Source organism: Motacilla alba, chromosome 27 (genome assembly GCF_015832195.1).
Source record: "Motacilla alba alba isolate MOTALB_02 chromosome 27, Motacilla_alba_V1.0_pri, whole genome shotgun sequence".
NCBI classification, from domain to species: Eukaryota; Metazoa; Chordata; class Aves; order Passeriformes; family Motacillidae; genus Motacilla; species Motacilla alba.
Window position 1 is genome coordinate 4984212 of NC_052042.1, and position 25875 is coordinate 5010086.

At 63.4% G+C, this 25875-nt stretch overlaps 1 protein-coding gene across 9 annotated transcripts; it reads right to left on the minus strand.

The window, feature by feature from the left end:
- Positions 1–337: 337 nt before the first annotated feature.
- On the minus strand, positions 338–25487 carry SRCIN1 (SRC kinase signaling inhibitor 1). Of its 9 annotated transcripts, none has more exons than XR_005259809.1 (20): positions 24993–25486; positions 20043–20235; positions 19274–19472; positions 18533–18626; positions 16901–17709; positions 16359–16451; positions 16202–16245; positions 15322–15500; positions 14643–14818; positions 14146–14276; positions 13378–13525; positions 12353–12656; positions 11475–11724; positions 11187–11341; positions 10943–11095; positions 9989–10114; positions 7311–8402; positions 5625–5762; positions 1312–3046; positions 338–1274 (listed from the first exon to the last, which is right to left on the minus strand). XR_005259809.1 is itself a non-coding variant. In XM_038163373.1 (20 exons), exons 1-20 carry the CDS (start codon positions 25161–25163, stop codon positions 2675–2677), a joined length of 4794 nt encoding a protein of 1597 aa, XP_038019301.1. In that variant the 5' UTR covers positions 25164–25487; the 3' UTR covers positions 338–2674. The 9 variants fall into 9 exon arrangements, 8 of the variants coding, with proteins under 8 accessions (XP_038019301.1, XP_038019300.1, XP_038019302.1 ...); XM_038163373.1 differs by having other exon boundaries at positions 338–3046; positions 13378–13418; positions 13452–13525; positions 24993–25487; XM_038163372.1 differs by having other exon boundaries at positions 338–3046.
- Between the last annotated feature and the right edge of the window lie 388 nt (positions 25488–25875).

The following is a 25875-nucleotide window of genomic DNA, read 5'->3' on the forward strand; positions in this document are numbered from 1 at the left end:
GGGGGACACAGCGGGGGGGTGGCACAGGGTGGGGGGGGTCCCCTCCCTCCCCTCCCCCGCTTTTCCCCTGTGCGAGGCTTTTTTTTTTTTTTGTAATTTTTCTTCATTTTTCCTTTTTTTTTCTCCATTTTCAACTGTTTTTTGTACTTTTTGTTCCTTTTATTTCCTTTTTAAAACAGTTCACGAGAAAATTCATGCGGAAGAGAGAGAGAGAGAGAGAGAGAGAGAGAGAGAGAGACGACGGCGTAGAAACCCCAAAACAGCCTCCAAGGAGACCCAGAAACTCCGTGGGTTTCCTTTTTTTTGGCGTTTTTTCGCTTTTTCTCCTCAGTCTGTCTTTTTTTTTTTTTTTTTTTTTTTTTTTTTTGTCCTTTTCAGAGTCGTAGCCTTTTTTTGTTTGTTCGTTTTGAAACAACATCCAGACGAGCAAAGCGGGGAGCGCATGCAGCGGCGCCTGACACATGCACGGTGCGGGCAGCGCTTGCCTTCGGGCTTTTTTTGTGCTTTTTACACATTTTCCTCTTTTTTTTTGTCGTTTTTCAGATCTTTTGTCCCGGTCTGAACCGGAACCGAGTCGGTTTTGTCGCTAGCTTCGGTTTTTTGTGGTTTTTTTTGGTGCTTTTTTGTTGCTGCCTTGCTGCAGCGAGGGATCTGCGCGATGCCATGAAGGGGACGGACGCACACGCACGCGGGGACGCCACGCTCACGGGGACACGGCGGGGGCCTTGGGGACAGCCTGGCACCTGCCACCCCCTCGCCTGGCGCCGCCACCCCCTGGTTTGCCACTGTCACCTCCCTGCTCCCAGGGACACCCGGCTGGGAGGGGTGGCCGGGGACAAAGTGGGGGTGGGAAAAGGGACACCCCCCCGGGATGGGTGACAGCCTGGGGACACCGCGGTGGGGACACCGAGGTGGGGACACCGAGGACAGCCGCCGCCCGGGTCATTTTTGGGGGTGTCCCCAGGGAGGATGGCATTGTCACCTTCTCGTGTCATTTCCGTGCGTGTCACAGCAAGGGTGGCAATCGTCACCCCCCACGACATTTTTGAGGGAGTCGTAAAGGAGGATGGCATTGTCACCTCCCGTCTGGGTGTCCCCGAGGGGGTGGCATTGTCACCTCGATGTGGGTGTCCCCAAGGGGGTGGCATTGTCACCCATGGAGGATGGCATTGTCACCTCCCGTCTGGGTGTCCCCAAGGGGGTGGCATTGTCACCCATGGAGGATGGCATTGTCACCTCCCGTCTGGGTGTCCCCAAGGGGGTGGCATTGTCACCTCGATGTGGGTGTCCCCAAGGGGGTGGCATTGTCACCTCCAGCCAGCAGAGCTCGGGAGCTGTCACCGCGCCCCCCCCGGGGTGACACAGGGTGACAGAAGGTGACACGGCGGGGTGACGGCGGGACAGGGGAGGGGACAGCGCCAGGTGCCGCCCCCGGAGCCGCGGGCACAGAGTTCGCTTTGGTACCGAGAGCAGAAACGCAGCGAAAACCAAACGAGCGGCAGGGGCGGCGGGACTGCGGCTGGCACCGGGGCACGCGCGGGGTCCCCAGGGCCACCGGGGACACCTGGGGACACCTGGGGACACCTGCGGACACGGAGAGAGGGCGGGGACTCGACGCGAGGGCGACGAAGCCGCTGTGGGAACCACGAGGAGCTCTAGACCTAAGCAGGGATCTGGAATCCACCCCTAAGGAACACCGGACGGGATTTATTTTGTTCTCTTCTTTTTCCTTTTTTTTTTTTTTTTTTTTTTTTAGTTTTTTTTTTCTTTAGGTTTTTTTCCCCTCTTTAAATATTTCTATATAGATTTATATTACGTATATTATATATATATAATATGTAAATATATTTTTTAAAACAATATAAAATGTTAAGACACTTCACTTAAATGTAAAGAGTTGCTTTTTTTGCAATCCAAAGAAATTGCATCATGATTTTTTTTTCATTTTTTTTCCTTTCTTTTTTTGGTCTTTTTTTTTTTTGGTTTTTGTTCTTTTTTGTGTGTGTTTTCTCTTCGTTATTCGAAAAAAGGCTCTCGTTTCTTCTGTACAAAAATGATCGAGATACAAAAAAAAAAAAAAAATTAAAAAAAACAAACCAAAAAATCAGAGGAGGGGGAAAAGGAAGAAAAAAGGAATTGAAATTTAAAAAAACCCGAAAAGAATCAACCCAAGGACGAAACAGAGAACGGAAGGAGTGATTGGATCTCGTGCTGCACACGCACAGCACACGCACACACACACCTGGGCACACCTGGGCACACCTGGGCACACCTGGGGTACACCTGGGTACAGCTGGCCACAGCTGGCTGCACCTGGAGCCCACCTGGGCACAGGTGGGTACAGCTAGGGCACACCTGGGGCATACCTAGGCACACCCGGGCACAGCTGGGCACACCTGGAGTGTACCTGAGCACACCTGGGGCCCACCTGGGGCCCACCTGGGGGCCACCTGGGCACACCTGGCTCAGCCACGCTGCACGGGGGCGGCCACGGCCCCCCCGCCCGCTCCCCCCCAGGCTGGGCAGGGCCGGGGCTGCTCCCCCGGGGCTCCGGGCCCCCGTCCCGCCCGCTCGTCCCCACCGGGAGGGGACAGAGCAGCGGCCGGGCGACCCCCCCGGCATCACCGCACCCCCCGCGTCCCCCCGGCCGCTCGGGCCCGGACCCCTCCCCAGGTCACACCCGCGCCCTGCGGCCCCTCCGGCACTCCCGGGGACCCCCCGGCCCCCCTCGAGGGGACGCGGCGGCGGCGGCGGTGGCGGCGGCCCGGGATGTCCCCGAGCCCCGGGATGTCCCCGAGCCCTCGGCCCCGCCGGCCACCCACCGGCGAGCCCTGGCCGGAGCTGCGCTCTCCTCCCGCGGCGACAACGCGGCCGCTCCCGGGGCGCTCGGGGGCCGCTCCGGGGGCCGCTCCGGGGGCCGCTCCCGGGGCCGCTCCGGGGGCCGCTCCGGGGGTGTCTTCGGCCGCCGCTGCTTGCCGATTTTCTGCGCGGTGGGAGCTGGAAGCTGCTCCTGGCCCGGCGCTGGTGGGGGGAAGCTCTGAGAGCTCTTAAATAAACAGAAAAAAAAAAAAAAAAAAAACAAAAAAAAAAAAAAACCAAAAAAGGAGGGGAGGGGAGAGGGGGAAAAGGAGGGGGGGAACCAAACCAACAGCGATCCAAAGGGGAGGGAAAAAAAGGAGAAAAGGAGGAAAAAAAGAGAGAGAGAGAGAGAGAAATAGAAAGTGGCTGGTTGGCCGTGGCGGAGCGGGAGGGGACACAGAGGTCGGGCCGAGGCGCGGCACAGGCGAGACAACAAAAGTTCGTTTGGCGGAGCGGAGGCGACAAAAACACGGATCGAACAGAAAGAGGAGGGGACACAGGTGGCGGGTTCCCTCCAGAGCGCCTCAAGGAGAAGCCGAGTCGCAGGGAGGAAGAGGAGCCCCAGGAAGAGAGGAGGAGCCCCCCGGAGCAGGAGAGCGGCCGGGCGCAGCGCGCAGGGGCGCTCAGAATGAGATGGAGGAGTTCCTGGCCCCAAAGGAAGTCAATACGGGGATGGATGTTCTGCCAGCTGCGGGTTTTTCTGAGACCGTGGGGGAGGTCTCACTGGCCTCTTTAGGTGCTCTAGTGGCCTGGAAAGAAAAGCAAGATTCAAGGAGGACGAGGAGGAGGAGAAAGGGGTGGAAAGTCCAAAGAAAAATAAAAGAAAAAGCTTAAAAAAAAAAAAAAGACGAGAGAAAGGAAAGGAAAAGAAGAAAAAAACAACAAAAACAAGGACGGGAAAAACCCAAAAACAACCGAGAAGCGGAGGGAGCTCGGTCAGAAGCAGCACTGAGTCACGCCTGAGGTCAAGCAGCTGGAAAAGGGCCACCACAAAGAGCACGACAAGAGCGGGTCCCACGCGTCACTGCACGGGCAGGGGACGGCCCCGAGGGGAAAGGACGGACGGACGGACAGACGGGCACGCGGACACACAGGCACGCACAGCCGGGGGGGCACAGGGGACACGGGGGAGGCACAGGGGGGACAAGAAGGGCAGCGTTAGAGCGGGCACAGCCCCCGGGGCAGCGCCCGAGGGTGGCGGTGCCCACCCTGTCCCTGTCCCCACCGTGCCAGGGGGGCACGGCCCGACCCGGCTCGGGAATGACGTTGAGAATCGCCCAGGGATGAGGAGAGGACCGGGATCCTCCAGCCCCCCGTGCCCCCAGTGAGGGGAGGGGGGGGACACCCCCAGATCCTGCGCGGGGACAGAAGTGACACGGAAAAGTCCTGCTGAGGCCACCCCAGCGAGGGCCACGGGGGCAGAGGTGTCACCGAGGCGGTGACAGCGAGCAGCCGGGGCTGTGCTGCTGGGTGGCCTCCAGGCGAGGGGACCTGGTGGCCTCGTGGGCTCACGAGATGCTTCCCGGCCGCTCAGGTTTGTCCGGTGTCCAGTCCAGGGGGAATCCAGAGGGAACCCCCTGCCCCTCCCTGATTCCACAGGGTGGAACAACCCCGCACGCCACAGGGGACACTCGGGGACACTCAGGGACACCCCGACCTCAAAAAAACCTCAAAAAACCTCAAAAAACCTCAAAAAACCTCAAAAAACCTCCAAAACTCTCCAAAAACCTCCAAAACTCTCCAAAACCCTCCAAAACTCTCCAAAAGCCTCCTCCTGGGAAGGTTTTCCCGCTGGGACCGGAGCAGCCGAGGGAGGTTTGACCCTTTCTGCCATCAGGTGCCCGTTTTGCCCATTCCACCTCTTTCCCGCAGGCCCTGCTGCGAGGAGCAGGGAAGTCCCCCCGTGTGTGCGGCGGGGCTGACGGAGGCACGAGGAGGAGCAGAATCGGGTTTATTGCACGCTTTGGGGTCAGGACACGGAGCGGGGGCAGAGCGGGGGCCGGGGTGAACCCGCCCGTGTGCTGCCGCCCGGCCAGGGGGAAAGGGGTGCCGGGAGGGGGGGACAGGTCAGCAGGGACTGGGGAGGGAGGCCACCCAAGTGGCCGTGATCCCCTGGCCCGTGGTCCGGGCCAGCAGGGAATGCACGGCCAGCACTGGGGTGACAGCAGGGACAGAGGGGGGGAGCCCCGGAGCTGCCCCCGGGGTGGGGAGGGGTCAGTGCTGGCTGCTGGCTGCTGGGGGTGCTCCATCCCACCCCAAAACGCTTCTCTTCCAGCTGCTGTGGCCCGCTCACCCTCTCCCCACGGTGCCACCACCCCGCCTGGGACACCCAGGAGCTGCTTCTGAGGGGGCACGGGGGGGTCCCGGCTCCCCAAAACCTCCCCAGGCAGGGAATCCCCATCCCCAGAGCTCTCGTGGCTCTGCCACGCTCATCAGCACGGCCACTGTCCCCCGGGGTGAGGGGACAACGCCGGGGCTCAGCTACCCCCTCAGGGTGACACCCAGCGCTGGGGGACAAAGGCCGAGCTCGTGTCCCTGTCCCCAGCCCCCGGGGCGGGCACAGAGCGCGACAAGAGCCCCTCCCGCACCGCCACCCCCGCGTCCCTTTGTCCCCAGCCCCGCCGGGCTCAGGCGAAGCCAAGCAGGCCCCAAGGGAGGGAGGACGCAGTCCCAAAGCGCGTCCCCCGGGTGTGCCCGGCTCAGGCCGTGCCCGAGGGCGGTGCCCGGGCGGCGGGCGGCCCTGGGGGGCTCGAGGGGGGGAGTACCTGCTGCTGGCCCTGGATCCGCATGTACTCCATGCGCTGCTTGATGTGCTTGCCCTTGTCGGGGCTGCCCTGCTGGCCCTGCTTCAGCCGCGACGCCGGGTTCACCACCTTCATGGCCGGGATGGAGACGCCGCCGCTCTGCCGGGACACAAAACCCGGGGGGAAAGAGTTAAAAGCGGCCGGGGGAGCCCTCGCCGGCACCGCCGGTGCCCGGAGCCGCGCCACCCCTGCCGGCGCAGCCCGTGGGGACAAGGCCAGGCCGGGACGATGTCCCCGGCTCGCCCCGAGCTCCAAACCCCGCCGGGACTTACCGGGAGGCACCGAGAGGGAGTTTAGGGGACACGGCAAACACCGGGACACCGAGGGCGGACAGGACAGCCCGCGGGGCCAAGAGAGAGGGAAAGAGGCGGCGGCAGGCAGAAGCAGATCCCAGGTGGGAACGGCGGCAGCGGGAGTACAGAGGAGTTTATTCACTGTGCGCAGGTGAGGATACACAGACGGCAGCGCCACACTCCCCCCGTGTCCCCTCCTGCGCGTCCCGTTCCAGCCCAGGCTGGGGAATCCATGGCTCAGGTGAAGCCCTGGGACCCTCCCGGGGGGACACGGGGGATTCCCGCACCCGCAGCACGGGGGAATCATCAAAGGATGGAATATCCTCAGCTGGAAGGACCCACGAGCATCGTCAGAGTCCAAATGCCAGCCCTGGAGAGCCCCCGAGCGCCTGTGCCGCACCACCCCCGGCATTGCAGCCCTGGAATATTCCCCGGAACGCGACAGCAGCCCCGCCCTGCTCTGCTTCAGGACTGACCCATCGCAGCCTCTCCCGCCTAACCCCGAGCCTGGCTTTGCCCCAGCCCCAGCCGTGAATCCATCCTGCAGCTCCGCTTCCCGCGGAAAAAAACTGGGAACAAGTGCAGCTACAGCCCCGTTCCCGCAGCGAGAGCCCCCGAGGAGGGACAGAACGGAAAAGGACATTGATTCCCCAGCGCTGGCTGTTAATGAAGGAGCAGGTTGTCGTCGCAGCGGAGCTCAGGGCATTTTCCCCCTCCCTGTTTTTTTTTTCCCAGATATTCAGCTGGATTCCAGCAGAAAGCCATTTGGGATGGCTTCAGGGAGCTCGTGCTGCGGTTTGATTAGGAGAAACATCTGCCAGGCTCCGGCTGCAGCTCGTTAGGAGAGGGATTTTATGGAAAATGGTGAAACTGAGAGCGGTGCTTTGGCACCAGCCCTGGCTGACCCCGTGGGATGCTCCTGGACCCCGTGGGATGCTCCTGGACCCTGTGGGATGCTCTTGGACCCCATGGCAAGCCCTTAGATCCTGTGGGATGCTCTTGGACCCCGTGGGATGCTCTTGGACCCCGTGGGATTCTCCGGGACCCTGTGGGATGCCCATCCTGGACCTGCTGCTTCAAAATCCTGCCAGGGCAGAAGAATCCCCCTCCAGAATCCAGGGTGTAATTCCAGGTCGGGATCAGCCAGCAGCACCTGGCACCATCTCCCTTCCAGCTCCTGCCTCGCTCACTCCTGCCCTTCCCAAACCCCTCCAAGTGTCAGGGAGAAGAGGAAGATTCGTTCTCCACCTCGGCTCTGCCTGGAGGTGCAGTCACAGAGAGGGAGCAGGCAGAGGAAGAGACATCAGAGTGAATCCAGGGCAGAGCAGGGCACGGGGGAGAAGAGAAAATGAACCTGGGGAGTGCCGGGGGGCAGCTGCGGCTTGGGGAGCAGCGCTGGCTTGGTCCTGCTCGCAAAGGGACTCTTGGCAGCGCCGTCCCTGGCCTGGCTGAGGTCCAGCGCGGTGTCACCGTCGCAGCCTCCGTGCCCGAGGTCCCCCAGGCTCCTCCCGGCCTCCTCGGATCCCAGAGCGTCCTTGGGGAACGCGAATTCCACGGCGGGGTGGCTGCTGATCTCGCTGATGGTCATTTCCAGCTCGCGGATGGTTTCCTCCAGGCTGTCCAGTCTCTGGTAGGTGTCCTCGTAAATCTCCTTCTTGCCCGGGGCCGCGGGGGACAAGTGGCCTCTGCGGAGCCCCTCCGCCGCTTTCCCCGCCGCTCCGGGGTCGCCCCCGGCAGCCGGAGCCCCTCGGTCCCATCCCGGAGGGGCCGTGGCGAGGCTGCAGCGGGCAGGGATCCGCTCCGGGGGCGGCTGCTCCGCCCGGGAAGGTGCCGCTGCTCGCGGGGCCGGCTCCCAGCCCGCGGGACCCCCGGGACGCGCCCCCGGGCGGGGCGGCGGGCTCTCCTCCCTCCATGCGGCTCTGGGAGCGCCGGCTGAGTGTCCAGGGGCGAGCCTGGCTCCTCTTTGGGAGTCCCCATCGCCAGCGGGGATTTGGGGAATGATCCCGGCACCCACGGAGGGGAGTGCCGCAGCTCCGGCGTCTTCCCCGCGGCTCCGAGGAGGCTGCGCGGCCTCGGGACTTTGGGGACAAGCCTTGTCGCCGCCTCCTGGCCTGCCGGCAGCGTCCAGAGCCGCGTCCCCTCTTTGTCCCCCCATTTTATCCCTCGGGAAAGGCGGGGCTGCCAGGGGAAACGCCCGGGATGCGCTGCCGGGCGGCTGCGGGGCTGGAGGGGATTCCTGTGCCAGCGGGGACTCTGGGGAGCTGCCAGGAGCCGCCACACGGCCTCTCCGTGTCCCCGCGGGTGGCAGCTGCCCTCCTGCCGCTGCGCTGCCCGGTGCCACCCACAGCTCCGGCTCGGCTTCGGGGGACGGCGGCTCCGACACCCACTCGGTGAGCACGATCTGGGGCAGGGAGAACGCCCGGCTGGCCGGGGCTGCCAGCGGCTCCTAGGTAGAGAATTCAGACAGGTTAGGGGCCAGGCGGCAGCGGGGTTTGCCTGGGGAGGCACCACGGGGCGCCACAAATTATTGGGGTCCCCCCACGCCGGCGCTCCCGGGCACGGCGGAGTTCCAGGCGGGAGTTTGGGAAGGGAGAGCGGCTCGGCTCCCTCCTGCCCATCCCGTACAGCCCAGCGGGATTCACGGCATGGACAGGGGCTGGAGGCGCTGCTCAGCTGCCTCCTCCGGCCCTGACACCCCGCTGGGATCCGGAGCACAGACAGGGAACGGAGGGGAATGCTCAGCTCCCTCCTCCGGCCCTGACACCCCGCTGGAGCAAAAAACTTCAAATCAAAAACCAAGCTGGTGTTTGTGCAGCTCCCGAACACCTTTGGAAACCCCGCTGCCGCCAGCAGAAATCCAGCTGGGATTTCTCTGTGCTGGTACAAACTGGGAGCACTGGCGTGAGCTCCGGCGGGGGCTGAGCCATCCCAACCGGGCTGCCGAGGGGCACCCGACCTTTCCCACCCTGAGAGGCCAAAAACCCCCCAGAAAACGCTGCTGCTCCTGCCCCACTTCCCTGCTCCCGGCCCCGAGGGACATCCCCGGGGGGCCTGCAGGACCCGGGCAGAGCAGGGGAGCTGGAGGATGCCCTGGCAGAGCCTGTGCCCCTGCAGCTGCCCCCGAGCCTGGGCACCAGCGCTGGGGGGGGCAGGAGCTCTGGGGCTGCAGCCAGGCCCACCCCAGCTCCGGAGCAGAGGGACAGAGGGACGATCCAGCCCTGGTGTCCCAGGAGAGGGGGGACTCTGCAGGACCCCTGCAAGGTGCCAGACCCCGCCCAGGAGCTGCCAGCATGAGCCAGAGCTGCCCTGGCTGCTGGCATGGCAGGAGCCCCTGTCCTGCTCTTTGCCCCCCAGCTGGGCATTCCGTGCTCCGTCCTGGCATTCCCTACTCCATCCTGGCATTCCCGGCTCCACCCTGGCATTCCCTGCTCCACCCTGGCATTCCCTACTCCACCCTGGCATTCCCTGCTCCACCCTGGCATTCCCTACTCCATCCTGGCATTCCCGGCTCTGTCCTGGCATTCCCTGCTCCGTCCTGGCATTCCCTGCTCCATCCTGGCATTCCGTGCTCTGTCCTGGCATTCCCTGCTCCACCCTGGCATTCCCTGCTCCACCCTGGCATTCCCGGCTCCCCCCCAGCCACTCTGCAGCTCCCTCCCCCCCGAGCCCAGCCCGGATCTCAGGATTGCTGTTGTGGGGCCGGACCCGACTCGGGGCAGGCCCCAGCCGCGGGACTCTGCTCAACCCTTCCCTTCCCGTGCGCTCGGCGGGGTCTCCCCCGCAGCGCCCACCCCGGTCCCCCCCGTGCCGTGGGGCGGCGGGCGCTGCCCGCGCCGTGCCCGGTGCGCTGCGGGGGCGGCCCGGGGGCCGCGGCCGCGGGTTAGTGCTGGCTCCGGAGCCGCGGCAGTGCCGGGAGCGAGGCGGTGAGGAGAGCGGGTGGGGGTTAGTCGGTTAAACCAGAGAAAAGCGGCAGAAGTGAGCGGAGAGGAGGCAGAGGAGGAAGGTGAGAGCGCAGCCCCGCGGGGCCGTTACCTTCCATCCTTCGGCCGCCGCCGCGGCTCCGCGGGGCCGCGGCTCGGAGTGGCCCGGGGACACGGCCTCGAGGGGGTCACAGCGGGGCTCGGGGAGGAAAGGGGAGGCTGAGCTCCGCTGAAACACCTGGGGAGTCAAACACGGCCGTTGGAGCGCAGGAGGGGCGACCCGGGCCTGCAGAGGGCTCGCGGTGGTCCCGGCCTGACCGGGGCCCGCAGCAGGTGGGGTGGCGGCGGCTGGCAGGGCAGAGGCGGCATTGTCCCCTGTGCTGCCGGCAGGGCCACCCGTGCCCTGGCCAGCTGTGCCACCAGGGCCCTGGCCATCAGTGTCACTAGTCCCCTGGCCAGCAGAGTCACTGTTCCAATCTGGCAGCATCCCTGGTCCAGTTCCCCTGCCTGCAGCATCATCACCTGTCCCACACCTGCAGCATCACCTGTCCCACACCTGCAGCACGCCCAGTTCTCCTACCTCCTGAAGGAAAACCATCCAAGGAAAAACCGTCCAAGGAAAACCACCCAAGAAAAAAAGGTCCAAGAAGAAAACACCCCTCCCCACTGGAGCACCTGTGGAGTGCTCAAACCCAGGTGAGTCCGGCTTAAATCCCAAGCAGGAGGGAAGCGCAGAAGGGCCCATCACCCAGCTGTGCATCACCCAGCCGTGCATCACCCAGCCGTGCATCACCCAGCTGTGCATCACCCAGCCGTGCATCACCCAGCTGTGCATCACCCAGCCGTGCATCACCCAGCTGTGCATCACCCAGCCGTGCAGCGCCTGTCCCCGGCAGTGTCACCGCTCTGTCCCCGCAGCCTTGGGCAGAGCAGGACCCCGGGGTGGTGCCGGTGCCGGGGATGTCACACCCCGAACCCCCCCACCCGAGCTGTCCCCCGAGCAGAAGGGCGGGCCGGTGTCACCTGCGGGCGGGGGCCCGGGGTCCCGCCCCCCTCCCGCGCTCACCTCCAGCTCGGCGATGATCCGGTCCTCGTCGTCGTCGTCCTTGACGGCCGAGGCGATGATGGGCGGGGTGGAGGCGGGCCGGACCACCTCGGACACCGCCCGCCTCAGCTTCACCTGCGGCTTCGGCGTCTCCAGCTCCTCCGACTCCGCCTTCTGCCGGGGGGAGCGGGCCGTGAGGGCCGGGGGCAGCGGGGGGCACCGGGAGGGGTCGCGCTGCCCATGCCGGCCCAGCCACCACCCTCACCTTCATGAAGCCGGGCTCCTTCTTGCTGGTGACGATGACCTCGCCGCTGCGGGTCGTGGTCAGCCCGTGCGACGAGGGGAAGCTCCGGCGGGGCGGGGGAGGCGGCGGCGACTTGGAGGGTTTCTCGGTGCGGTACCGCGGCACCGTCAGCTCGTCTGGGCGCAAAGGGGGCTTTGAGGGCACGGCGCCCGGCCCTGCCTCTCTCATGCCACCCCCGCACCTCGGGGACAGCGCCGCGCACCCCCAGCCTCGCCTCCGGAGGCCACCCCGTCCCCCGCCACCCCGTACCTGAGCCCCGGCGGCCGTTGGGGTCCCCTTTGCCCCCCGCTTTGGGGGTGTGCTGTGGCTTGGAGGGTTTGTGCTCGGGCGTGGAGGCGGCGCTGCCGCTGCCCGGGGTTTGTTTGTGCTTGGCGGCGAATTCCAGGTCGGGGATGGCCTTCATGAGCTCGGCCTGGGTCTCCTCCAGGAGCCGGTTGATGTCCTTGGCGCTGTACTGGGTGAGCGCCGCCCGCTTCTCCTCCCAGTCCCGCTCCGCCGCCTGCGGACACAGAGCCCGCTGCAGCCCCGGCCCTGGCGGGCAGGACGTGACCCCGCAGCCCCGAGACACCCCCAAACCTGCTGCGAGGGGCTGGGGGGCGGATTTTTACCCCCATCCCCAAATTTCACAGAATCACGGGTTGGAAGAGACCTCCAAGACCATCAAGTCCAGCCCAGCCCCAGCCCCTCAACTGACCCCTGGCACCCAGTGCCAGCCCAGGCTCTGTTAAACACACCCAGGGACGGTGACTCCACCACCTCCCCGGGCAGAACATTCCAGAACTTGATCACCTTTCTGTGAAAAACTTTTCCCTGCTCTCCAGCCTGTATTTCCCCTGGTGCAGCTCGAGGCTGTGTGCTCTGCTCCTGTCAGTGCCTGGAGACAGAGCCCAGCCCAGCTGAGCACAGGCACCTTCCAGGAGCTGCGAGAGCGATGAGGGCACCCCTGAGTCTCCTTTTCTCTGAGCACCCCCAGCTCCCACCCAACCCAACTCCCCGCAGCTGAGGCGCTGCCAGCGCTCCTCCGCCGAGGAGCAGCAGCTCCGGCACCGCTCCCCTTCCCATTTTCACCTTCCCAGCCCCTCCGGAGGAGCCCCCCCGAGCTGAGCCCCCCCGGGCCGGGCTCTCACCTCCACGGACACCGCTTTGTCCGCGCTCTTCTTGCTGGGGGTCTCGGGCCCCGTCTGCGTCTTGGCGGGCACCATCTCCGGGGCTCGCGAGGGGTTATTGCTCTTGCCGGGGTGGCTCTGGGGCTGGGGGGCGAAGCCGGGCACGCCCAGGGGCTCGGGGGTGCCCGTCAGGTGGTGCAGGCTCACGGGAGGGCTGGTGGGCATCTCCAGCTCCAGCCCTTTGCTGAAATCCGTCTCCGGGGCCACCTTCTTGGGCGACTGGCTCAGGCTGCTGGGCGAGCTCCACACGCCCTCGTCCACTTGTCTAGGGCGGAGCGGAGGCACTGAGGGCCCGAGGGGCGCCGGGGGGGCACAAAACCCTGATCTCCTGAAGGCTGAGTGCTCTGGGCTGGGCTCGGTGCTGGCTTGGGGCCTGTTCACCCTCATGAGCCCGGCAGGAAAGGGGATCCCTCCAAACCCCTCCCCTGCTCCAGATCCGGCTGGAGCCGCCTTTGGGATTGGGGATTATTTGGGATGAGGGCGCTGCAGGATCCCACAGGTTCGTTTCCCTGGGAAACAGGGCTAGAGCTGAGCCTGGGGCCATCCCGGGCCTGGAGCCGTCCCTAATGGGGTCCTAATGGGATCCTAATGGGATCGGGCAGTGAAATCCACCCCGCAGCGGCTCCGGGAGAGGACTCTTCTCTGGCAGAGGATTTTTCCCACCCCAGAACAGCTCCCTGCTCCTCGGGAAAGAGGTTCCTGCTCATGCCAAGGGCTGAGTGCCCATCCTGATGTAAAATCCTGCTTTATTCCCAAGGCAAAATGAGGCTTTTCTCAAAAGAGGGGGTCCCACGCACACCTGGAAAGGGCTGAGGGTGTTTTTGGGGTCCTTTTTTTGGGACCCTTCTGCAGAAGAACACTCATTCCACGCACGCCCCTCGGATGCCCTCCCGCCCTGAGAGCTCGGGATGCGCAGAGAGGAGGCGGCCCGAAGGGGACAGAGGGACACCGAGGGGTGGCTGTGCCCTCGGGGGCTCGGGGCTCACCTGCGGATCTGGGCCAGGGTGTCGGTGACGGTCTTGCAGCGCTTGAGGAGCCCGTCCAGGCGGTTGGGCTCCTCCTTGAGGAACTTGACGGCCTCCACCTCCACCCGCAGCACCACCCGCATCTTGCTCTGCAGGCTGGGGAACTGGGCTGCCAGGGGACACCGCTGTCACCGCCGTGTCCCCCCCGCCGCCCCGCTGGCACTGCCAGGGCAGCCAGAGCCCCGTGCCGTGGCGTCCTGCCGGGGGGAGGCGTCCCCTCGGAGCTGTGGGCACCGGGGGTGGCACTGACGGGCACCTGGGAGGGCAGGGACCATCCTGGCAGGGGCAGAGCCACAGACCCGGGGCAGGGAGAACCTGGAGAATCCCAGGGGAAAACACAAATCTGGGAAAACCTGGAGAATCCCAGGGGAAAACAGAAATCCGGGAAAATCTGGAGAATCCCAGGGGAAAACAGAAATCCAGGAGATCCTGGAGAATCCCAGGGGAAAACACAAATCTGGGAAATCCTGGAGCATCCCAGGGGAAAACACAAATCCAGGAAATCCTGGAGCATCCCAGGGGAAAACAAATCCAGGAAAATCTGGAGAATCCCAGGGGAAAACACAAATCCCTGAAATCCTGGAGCACCCCAGGGGAAAACACAAATCCAGGAAATCCTGGAGCATCCCAGGTGCAAACACAAATTTGGGGAATCCTGGAGTCTCCCCAGGCAGGGATGGAGCAGAAAAATTCCATAAGGTTCCGTTTGCCCCCCCAGCCCCTCCTCACCCTTCAGGTCCGTCAGGGTCTCCCCCAGCTGCTTGAGCACCACGGCCTTTTCCTCCAGCTCCTGCGCCGGGATCAGCCGGTGGTTGTGCGCCAGATCCTTCTGGATCTTCTCCACGGACTTCTCCAGGTCGCTGGGGGGGCAGGGGGAGGGCAGGGGGGTCACTGAGGGGTCACTGAGGGGTCACTGGGGGGTCACTGGGGGGTCACTGCTGGGTCAGGAGGGTGGAGAGCCCCGAGGGTGGCAGTGGGAGAGGGGAACACTGGGCTGGGACCCCTCCTCACTCGGGGACATGGTCACTGTGTGGGGACCCCCTGACCCGGGGACGTGGTCACTGCACGGGGACTCCTCTGTCTTTAGGGACATGATCCCTGCATGGGGACCCCCTGATTTGGGGCCGTGGTCACTGCACGGGCACCCCCCGACTCGGGGCCACGCCCTGGGCGGCGCAGAGCTGCTCTCTGCCCCCCGTCCCCCCCGGGGCCCCGGCCGGGCTCACTTGAGCTGCTGGGTGATGAGCTCCTCCTCGTTGAGGTAGCGCAGCCGCTCCTCCTCCACCAAGCTGCGCTGGCGCTGCAGAGGGTCCTCGTGCTTGCGCATCGTGTCCGTCACCCGCACGCTCAGCTCCGTCTCCGTCCGCCGCAGCAGCGACTTCACCGTCTCCTGGTTCTGCAGCTGCGGGGGACGAGGAGGAGGAGGAGGAGGAGGAGGAGGAGGAGGGGTCAGGCTGGGAGAGACACCCCAAGATGGGAAACGGGTCCTGACGAGGGAGCAGCCCTGAGCTGGGAGCAGGGAGGGATCCCCGAGCCTGAATTTGGGAAAGATCCCTGAGCTGGGCGCGGGGAGGGATCTCTGGGGTTGGAATGGGAGGGATCCCTGAGTTTGGATTTGGGAAAGATCTCTGAGTTCACAGTGGTGAAGGATCTCTGAGCTGGACTTGGGGAAGGATCCCCGAGCTTGGATTTGGGAAGGATCCTTGAGTTTGGATTTGGGAAGGATCCTTGAGTTTGGATTTGGGGAGGATCCCCGAGCTCGGATTTGGGGAAGATCCCCGAGCTCATCTCCAGGACGGATCCCCGAGCTCTCCCACACCAACCCCAGTGCAAAAAGGGCATTTTCCCATCCCAGCCCAGCAAGAGCTGGCTCAGATTCGGGGTCCCCCCTCCCCAGGCGCCCACCTGCAGCTTCTTGAGCTGCTGCAGCTGGTTGCGGAGGTCGCTGGCGTTCTGCTGCAGGTCGTGCAGGTGCAGCTGCATGTGCAGGCGGGTGATGGCCGTGGGCTGCCCCGCCGGGGTGCTGGTGGCCGAGGGCGGTGGCGGCGCGGGCACCGGGGTGCCCATGCCACTGCGGCTGGTGGCTGGGGGGGCAAGCAGAGGCTGCTCAGGGGTTTTGGTGCCCGTTTCTTTTCTTTCCCCAGCCAATCCTTCAGCTCTGGTGGTCTCCAAAATTCCCCCATCCATGCTGAGCCCACCCTGAGGCCACCCCAGAGCAGCACGGGGGGGTCCCGCTGGTTGCCGGTGATGCCGTAGGATTTTAGCTTTTATATTTTTCAAATCCTGTACTGCTTTAGGGAATAACTCTGAAACTCCATGGCCTGTCAGCTGCTGCTCTCCTGTTTTATTCAGGCAAAGCAATTCCTCTCCAGACCTGTAACTCCAGGACACCTCACTACCTCAGGCCCCGAAAAATATTTAAAAAACTGAATTGAGGGGGGAAACCAAACTGGGAGTAAATTACTTAATTAACTGAATCTGCAATTGGAAGATTAACCCAAATTACATCAATTAATGTCAATTAATTGATACATAAATGGACCAAACTTATAATTGTCTGAAAAACTGGTGACCGTCGTCCATTTTGGGCGTAGCCCCTTGGGGAGGCTTTGTCTGCCCTTAGCGTACCTGGAGGCCCTCCATTACACAGATCCACTTTTATTCTCTTAATTCTGGTTTTAGGTGAGCCCGAAAATGGCATCACCAGCACCTGGGGGGGCTGCAGAGCCCACCCTGGGACACCCGCGGGGCATGGGGGGGTCCTGCAGGGCCGGGGGTCACTCACACGCTGACGGGGGGGTCCCGCCGTTGGTGGCTTCTGTCTTCTCGCTGAAACCAAAGAGAGGAGGGGCTGAGCGTGGGCAGGGTTGGTGTCCCCTGCGAGGGGGACAGACCCCCCAGGAGGGACATCCCGGCCCCTGGGGTCCCAGAGCTGCCCTCACCTGGGGGTCTCGGCCTCGGAGCCGCGGAGCAGCGCGCTCTGCACCAGCCCCGTCAGGCTGGCGATCTGCTTCTCCATGGCCTCCATCCGCTCCCTGCGCCGGGAAGGGGACGGGCACGGGTCACGAGCTGCGTCTGCCACCACGGCCACCCCCCAGCTGGTGCTGGCCCTGCTCACAGCCCCTCCCTGCCACCCCGGGAGTGGGGGACACGGCTGTCACCAGCTGCAGCCGCGCTCCTCATTCCCTCCCTGTGCTCGCATCCAGCCCTCACCTGGTGCCCCATTCCCCATCCCGGCACCTCCACCGCAGTGGGGACGGGGCAGTGCCTTCCTCTGCTCCTCCTCCTCCCCCTCCAGCTGATACAAAACCCCCTCACAGCACAGCTCAAACCCACCAGGGATCCCAAATCCAAAGGCAAGGGAAAACCTGGAGCACCCCATGTGCAAACACAAGTCCAGGAAATCCTGGAATATCCCAGGTGCAAACACAAATCCAGGACAACCTGGAGCACCCCAGGTGCAGCACGCCACCCCTCCTCTCACCTGGTCTCCGTGTCCTTGGCCGCTCCGGGTGATCCGAAGCCCGAGAGCGGCCGCTCTGCGGGGCCGGGGAACAGCTCGGGGGGCCCGGACGAGCTGGGGTTGCGCGTTTTGCCCACGGGGCTGTCCATGAAGACGGAGGAGCAGGAATCCTTGCGGAAGGACTGACGGACAGGCGAGGAGCGGCTGGGCGGGCCCGAGTAGGGGCTGTGCGGGCTCTGCCCGGGCTCCACCATCTTCTGCGGGGACGAGGGCGGCATGCGGAAGCCCAGCCCGGGGCCGTACGTGTCGCTGTAGATGGGCGCGTTGGGCTTGTACAAACTGTCCTCCAGCTCCGTCTGCAGCGCGGCCGCCGAGTAGGTGCTGAGTGACCGCACGGAGCCCCGCTTGTAGAGCCCCCCCGAGTAGCCAAAGGGGTCCCCCATGCCCGCCAGCGACTGCGTGGAGGTGATGCTGAGCCGGCCCTCATGCACCATGCCGTAGGGATCGGCGTAGAGCCCCTCGTTCTTCACCAGCACCACGTTCTTGCCCGCCAGGTCCTCGTCCGGCTTGACGTCGCGGCGCTCCAGGATGGCGCTGGGGCTGGGGGACACGCCCTGGGCCGGGGGCAGGCTGGACAGGCGCTCGCCGTGGTGCACGGGGCTGCCGGCGTACGAGGGCGGGCGGCCGCCGCTGTAGGACATGCGGGAGCGGGACGGCGACGAGGACTGCAGCACGGGCGGGGGCGAGCCGGAGGCCAGGTGGGAGGCTGGGGAGATGTTGTTGAGCCGGCGGGTGGGAGAGGATTCCCGGGAGGTGTAAACCATGTCCCGCTGTGGAATGAAGCAGGGGGATCAGCATGGAGTGAGCCGTGCCCTGCTGAGCCCTCCGCCCCACCCAGGAGCAGCGGCTCTGGCAAAGCCTTGGCAAAACCTTGGAAAAGCCTTCCCTTGGAGCACAAACCCTGTGAGGAACAACTGAGGGAGCTGGGGGTGCTCAGCCTGGAGCAAAGGAGACTCAGGGGTGCCCTCATTGCTCTCGCAGCTCCTGGAAGGTGCCTGTGCTCAGCTGGGCTGGGCTCTGTCTCCAGGCACTGACAGGAGCAGAGCACACAGCCTCGAGCTGCCCCAAGGGAAATACAGGCTGGAGAGCAGGGAAAAGGTTTTTCCAGAAAGGTGATCAAGTTCTGGAATGTTCTGCCCGGGGAGGTGGTGGAGTCACCGTCCCTGGGTGTGTTTAACAGAGCCTGGGCTGGCACTGGGTGCCAGGGGTCAGTTGAGGGGTTGGGGCTGGGCTGGACTTGATGGTCTTGGAGGTTTCTTTCAACCTGGGGATTCTGTGAATTCTGTGAATTCTGTGAATTCTGTGATTCCCAGCCAGCAGCAGGCTGATTGATTTATCTTAATGATTTATCCTAATGATTTATCCTGATGATTTATCCTGATGAATTATCCTGATGAATTATCCCAATGATTGAATTCCCTACAAACCATATTTACGACCCCGCTGTCAGCCCCCACCCAGCACTGGCGGCAGGCAGGATGAATCCCAACCACACACGGTTCCCAGTGCCCAATCTCTGCCGCTATCCCTCCTCGCTGCTCCCACTCCACCAAGCCCCGCCGCCCCCCGGGCTGTCCCCGTGTCCCCTCTCACCCTCAGGTCGCCGTTGGTGATGTGTGAGGCTGGGAACGAGGCATAGAGCGGCTCTTTCCGGTAGATTTTAATGATGCTTCTGTCCTGGATGTCTCTGGAAGCAGAGGCAGAGCCTGAACACCAAGGGCAGACCCCAAAACCCCAGCACCGCACCCGCCACCCCCTTTCCCCCTTTTCCCTTCACCCCTGTCCTGGGTTGTAAGGTATGAGTGTATCCTGTTATCTGTCAGAGGTGGGGCAGCTCTCTTCTGTTCGTTGAGCCGGTTTCTTTATCTTTCCCACAACCAATCCTCCCTGCAGGAGATCTCTTCTGTTAATGAGCCATTAATTATTAATTAACTTCTGTCCATGGCCACTGAGTGTCCCTGCACGGCTGATAAAATTCCACCATCCCATGGGGAGATGCTCTGCCCAGGCAGAGGATCCAATAATTCCTTCCTGGATACAATCTGAGGTCTGGGACGCCTGACTTTTCAAACAATTAATTAATTCCAACAATTTTTAATTTTCCTATTAAAGAACTGTTATTCCTATTCCCGTATCTTTGCCTGAGGACATTTTAATTTTAAAATTACAATAATCTGGAGAGAAGGCGTGTACATTTTCCATTTTAAGGGAAGCTCCTGCCTTCCTTAGTGGACACCTGACTTTTCAAACCAGGACAATCCCACAGATTTCCCGTCTTGTGACAGATTTAAAGGACAACCAGCCTGGGGTGGGATTTGAGCCCTCCCTGCTCACCGGACATCCTCCAGCTCGTAGAAGACGTTGCGGGACTCGTCCTTGATGAGGATGGCGGTGTTGGGGGACTTGAGCATGCCCATGGTGAGCTTCTGCGGGAACATGTGCACGATGAGGGCGTGCAGGGTGTCCATGCTGCTGATCTCGTGCGTGATGTGCACCCGCCTCGTCTCGTCCCCAAACTGCAGGAACAGCACCCCTGGGAGCACAGGGGCACGCGGGAGTCAGCTCTGACCGTGCCCCCTCTCCACGGAGGTGTCAGGGTGTTCCCAGCCAAAAAAAGGGGTTGGGGGGGCTCTGGTCACCCAGCCTCGCCCCGCTGAAGGTGGAAGGCTTGGGAGCACCCATAAAACGGGGTTGGAGGAAGCTCTGCTCACCCACCTTTGCCCTGGTGCAGGGAGATGTTCCTAGAGGGCTCTGGGGCTCCCCAAAAAAAGGGGATGGCGGTGCCCTGGCCACCCAGCCTCGCCCTGGTGAGGGTGGAAGGCTCTGGGGCTCCCCAAAAAAAGGGGTTGGGGAATGTTTGGCCCCCTAGCCTCGCCCTGGCGAGGGGAGGTGTTCCTAGAGAGCTCTGGGGCACCCAAAAAAATTGTTTGGGGAACTTCTGGCCACCCAACAGCACCCTGGTGGAGGTGGAAGGCTTGGGAGCGCCCATAAAAAGGGACTGGGAGGTCTCCAACCACCCAACCAGCGAGAGCACAGCTTGGTCTGGAATTTTGGGCAGGGGGGGACCAACCCCACCATCCACCGCGGGGGCCTCAGGGGGTACCTGGGGAGCGCAGCTTGGTCTGGCTGGCCGAGCGGGACAGGGGCAGGCTCTGCCGGAACCGGTTCATCCTGTTGAAGGCCAGCGGCAGCTCCGCCTCCGACATGGTCTCCAGGGACTCGGCCGAGGCGAAGGAGAGCTTGGCTTGGTCGGCCAGGCCAGGCTGGGAGCCCTGGGAGTGCCGGGAGCTCCTGGTCTGCAACGGGACAGGGACAGGGACAGGTCAGGGGGACAGGGACGGGCGGCCCAGCAGCCCTGGGTGAGGCTGGTCCTGCTTTTCCTCGGGAATGCGGTGCCGGGATGGAGAGGCCGGTGTGGGTGGTGGGATCGTGGAATGTCTCAGGATGGGAGGGAGACACGAAGGTCACCCCTGGGACAACCCCAGAAATCCCTCCCTGTGCCTGAGGGTGGGGCTGGGCTGCACCCAGGGGGCTCCATCCCAAATCCAGGGGGCTCCATCCCAAATCCAGGGGGCTCCATCCCAAATCCAGGGGCTCCATCCCAAATCCAAGGTAACTCCATCCCTCATCCAAGGCTGCTCCATCCCAATTCCAAGGCTGCTCCATCCCACATTCCCACCTGAACTCAGGCTCTGATGTGTTTCACCCCCAGCTCCACCTCCTGCTCCCAGCATAGACCCCATTCCCAATCCCATCCCTCTCCAGGATAAACCTTCCCAGCTCCATCCCGGTGCCTCTGAGCTCCCACACCGGCAAACCCCAGGAATTTGACCCTGCAGGAAGGAGCCGAGGCTGCCGGAGCCGTGCCGAGCGCCGGAATAACCTTGGCTGTTCCCGGAGGGTACACATCCATTACTCCACTCCCGGGAATCCGAAATGCCCGGATCCTTCTGGAACCAAAGCTCTGGGAAGGTTTATGGCTCTGGCAGCCGGGAGGATTTCATTTTCCAGGATCCCCATTTCACAGGAGCGTGCTGCCAGAAAGGCTGCACCGCAGACGAGGAAAATGTGGATTTTCCAATGTCCCCAAATACCCCCAAATATCCCCAAATATCCCCACTATCCCCAAATACTCACAAATACCCCAAATATCCCCAAATATCATCCACAAATATCCACAAATATCTCCAAATGTGTGGCCATCCCCAGCACTGCTGCCCTTTAGCAACCCCCAAAACCCAAGCCTGGATTTTCCAGACACTTGTTGAAGGTTGGCAAAGCCAGCAGAGGGAACAACAGCTCCCTGGGTGTGGAAGAGGCGGCGCTGGAAAGGGACAACAGCTCTATTTTAAGACGGGAAAAAAAAGAAAAAAAAAGAAAGAAATCAATATGAAATGATAACAGCCATCATCGCCATTTAAATGAGACATTAATTGGAAGATTTAATTAATCCTGTGAGGCGGGGTTTGGGAGGACTTGAAATGTTCTCGCCCGTAGTTAATTGCTGGAAAATTGACTGCTGGGCTGGGTTGTTGTTGCTGGAGCACAAAGAGCCCTGGCAGAGCCTCACATCCAGGAAGGGATGCAGGGATGGAGCGAAACATTCCCTGCTCCCATCCCTGGGGCTGTGGGACGCAGCTCTGACCCCTCGTAGGGGTGGCTTTGGGGTGGGGAAGGGGGATTTTGGGGCTCCCCACCCTCAAGGCTGTGGTTTCTGGGTGCCCTGATCTGGGTTTGGGGTGGTGCTGACCCAGATCCCAGCCTGGGATGGATCCTTGGGCCAGCCCAGGGATGGGGCCAGCAGCTCCTGGTGGGGATGTGAGCCAGGCCTGCAGCTCAGCCCGGCTCTGCCTTCCTGATCCTTCCCTGTCCTGCTCCCGTTCTCCAGGATCTCACCCTGCCCCGCATCCATCCCCGCATCCATCCCCGCATCCATCCCCGCATCCATCCCTGCATCCATTCCTGCATCCATCCCCGCATCCATTCCTGCATCCATCCCCTCATCCATCCCTGCATCCATCCCCGCATCCATCCCTGCATCCATCCCCTCATCCTTCCCTGCATCCATCCCCTCATCCATCCCTGCATCCATTCCCGCATCCATCCCTGCATCCATCCCTGCATCCATCCCTGCGTCCATCCCCGCATCCATCCCCGCATCCATCCCCGCATCCATCCCCTCATCCATCCCTGCATCCATCCCCGCATCCATCCCTGCATCCATCCCCTCATCCTTCCCCGCATCCATCCCCTCATCCATCCCTGCATCCATCCCTGCATCCATTCCTGCATCCATCCCCTCATCCATCCCTGCATCCTTCCCCGCATCCATCCCCGCATCCATCCCCGCATCCATCCCCGCATCCATCCCTGCATCCATCCCCGCATCCATCCCTGCACCCATCCCTGCATCCATCCCCGAATCCCTTCCCCTCCCCACCCCAAATCCCCGCAGTCACAAAGCCCTGATGTCCCCAGCACCCCGGGGGTGACAGGGACACCTTCCCCGCGCCAGGTGAGCGCAGCCCCCTGCCCGCCCCGCCCGCACTGCCCCGGGCCCCGGGCTCCCCCGCTGCGGATGATTTATGGAATCAGTGGAAGCACAAAAGCACCCGGCCGCAGCGGGCGGGATGGCAGTTAATGGCTTTTCAGCCCGGAAGGGACCGTTCTGCCCCGATGCTCCGCACAACGCGCTGTCCCCAGCCCCCAAAACTGTCACGGCACCGGGGCACAGCCAGCCCAGCCCCCCTTCCCTAAGCTCAGGGCACCCCTGTGGGCACAGAACCCCCCCAGATGGGCACAGAGCCCCCCCATATGGGCACAGAGCCCCCCAGATGGGCACAGAGCCCCCCAGATGGGCACAGAGCCCCCCCCAGATGGGCACAGAGCCCCCCAAATGGGCACAGAACCCCCCCAGATGGGCACAGAACCCCCCAGATGGGCACAGAGCTCCCCAGATGGGCACAGAACCCCCCAGATGGGCACAGAGCCCCCCAGATGGGCACAGACCCCCCCCTGGGCACAGAGACCCCCCACAGAAGATGGGCACAGAGTCCCCCGATGGGCACAGAGCCCCCCCAGATGGGCACAGAGCCCCCCCAGATGGGCACAGACCCCCCCCAGATGGGCACAGAGACCCCCAAATGTGCACAGAGCCCCCCGATGGACGCAGAGCCCCCCAGATGGGCACAGAGCCCCCCCAGATGGGCACAGAACCCCCCAGACGGGCACAGAGCCCCCCCAGATGGGCACGGGACCGTCCCAAATGGGCACAGAACCCCCCAGGGGAGACCTGGCCAGGGTCACCCCAAGGGTGGCACCTCGGCGCAGCTTTGCCCAGCCCTGTGGAATTCCAGATGTTTTGGGGGGGTTCAGGGTGCCAGCTGTGCCAGGATGGATGTCCCCTGTCACCCCTGCCCCACCAGGGCATTCAGGGGACATCTCCCAGCTGGGGAAGGCTCAGGACAAACCCCAAACCCCGCCCTAAAAAGCCCCAGCGTGGCCATGAAGACCTTGCACCCCCCATTTCCGCGTCCTGCCCCCCCGGGGACCCTTTTACCCACCCCCAGAGCCCTCCCCAGGGGCTTCTGCAGCCCCAGATTCCCGGTGGCCCCCGAGACCATCCCTGCGGGGTCCGAGCCCACCCGGGCGGGGGCAGGGAAGGGGTGGAGGGACGGAGGGGGGGGACACCGCCCCCTGCTCCTGTCCCCAGCTGGGAGATGCCCCATTTCCTGCCGAGCCAGCCCCAGAGCGGCGATCCTGGAGCTGGATCCTGGAATTCCCGGCCGGTGCCCGTGGGAATTCCAGCGGGGAATGCTTGGGAGGGGAGCGAGAGAGCGCAGCCACAACAAAAGGCGCTCAAGGCCACGGGGAGGCTGCGCCGGGGAAAATGTGGAATTTCGGGGCAGGGGGGGCTGGGCAAAGGGCGCCAAGCTCGGGATGCCCACAGGGATTAAACCTGCCCGGATGAAACCCCCCGGGAGCCCCCCGAGCCGCGGGAATCCCCCCGGAGCAAAGCTTGGACCCCTGGCAGGGCCCTCGGGTGATAACCCGATCCCAAAAAAACCCCTCTGGAGGGGGCAGGGGGAAAAATCCCCGATTCCAGCAGGGCCAGGAGCACCCCCAGAGCCTCTGGAGAAGGAATTGGGGAGAATCCCGAATTCCAGCAGGGCCAGGATCGTCCCCATCCCCTCCCCCGTCCCCGGAGTTTTATATAAAAACGGTGGGATGGGGAATGGAGGGTTTTTTAATGTCGATTTTTTTTTTCCCTTTTGTCTCCCCAGAGCTAAAAAAAGCCACAATTAAGGGATTCTTTGAGCTCCTAAAAAGCCGCGATCATCCCTGCGGAAGCAGCTCCGTTATCTCTGCCTGGAGATAAGGATGCTCCTCATTCCTGCCTCTCCTCATCCTCATCCTCACCCTCCACACCCCTCTCCCAAATTCCCCGGCCCAGCTGGCAGGGCGCAAAACTCGGAGAGGAGCAGGGAAGGATCCAAGGACCCGGCGGATTTTTGGGAAGCCGCGAAAGGAGCGGGGTCACCTCCCAGGATGGGGAAAAGCGGTGGAGCCGCCTGGATGGAGAGGGGGAGCGGGGTCAGGAGAGGGACAGAGGTGACAGGAGCAGCCCTGGACCTCCCACAGGTCACTTCAAAGCAGACAGGAGGGGAAAAAAACAAGGGGGAAATGCGTGGGGAAGGAATCCCGCGCCGGGATGGAGCAGCTGCTCCAACAGCACCCGGAGCGACCCCGCAGCTGCGGATTTCCACCCTGCGACCCTGCCAGGGACCTCGGGGAGGGGACATGGGGTCTGTCCCAGCCCCACAGGCTCCTAGGGCTGTGCTGGAGCCATGCCGAGGGAAAAACGGGTCCTGCCCGACCCCTCCGTCCATCCCACAGCCGAGGGGCTTCCAGGTCATGACTGGCGACAGGGACAGCAGCAGGGGAAGCGGCTCCGTCCCCTTCTGCCAACCTCTCGGGGACACTCAGAGCTCCAATTCCCACCCCACCCCGAGCTCCGCACCCCAAAAGCCCCGAAACCAGCCCCAAAACAGACCTGGGCCGGACGAACCCTCGGTGTCCCGATGCCAGCAGCGGCGCCTGTCCCCGAGCTCAGCCTCCCCTCCCCTCCCGCCGCCGGGAGGAGCCTCCCGGGCTGGGCTGCGCAGCTCTGGGGTGGGGGCCGCGCCCTCCAGGAGCCCCCAGAACCCCCAAAATCTCGCCCCATGGGCACCGAGAGTGCTCCGGAGCGCGGCCGGGCACGGCCCTGGCGGGGCCTGGCAGGTCCTGGCAGGTTCTGGTGGGTCCTGGCAGGTCCTGGCAGGTCCTTGCCCTGTGCTGCCCGCCTGCAGCTCCTCCGCAGGATGGGGATAAAGGCGAGGGAGCCCTGAAATCCCTGGAAAACAGCTGGCACGGCTGGCACGGCCCCGGGCGCCGTTATTTACCGAGGCTCCGGCCCCTGGTTGGACACGGATCGGGATTAATCCCGGCTGATCCCCCTCTCATCGCTTAATCCGGGGGTCCCGCCCAGATCCCATCTGCTGCTGAGCCCTGGGATGCGATCCGTGGGGTGGGATGGGAACTGTGGGGTGGGATGGGATGGGATGGGATGGGATGGGATGGGATGGGATGGGATGGGATGGGATGGGATGGGATGGGATGGGATGGGATGGGATGGGACGGGATGGGATGGGATGGGACGGGCAAACCCAATTGGAATGAAACATCCCTGAGCAGAAACCAGCATCCCTGATGAGAAACCATCACTGCCAATTCGAATAGAGCATTCCTGACCAGAAGCCGGCATTCCCAACTGGAATATCCCCTCCCCGAGCAGAACCCAGCATTCCCAAGGGGAGTTCAGCGTCCCGAGCCTGGCTATCCCCCCCCAGCTCCCGGCTGCCTCCCAGTGCGGGCATTCCCGGCTCTGTGCGCCCTGC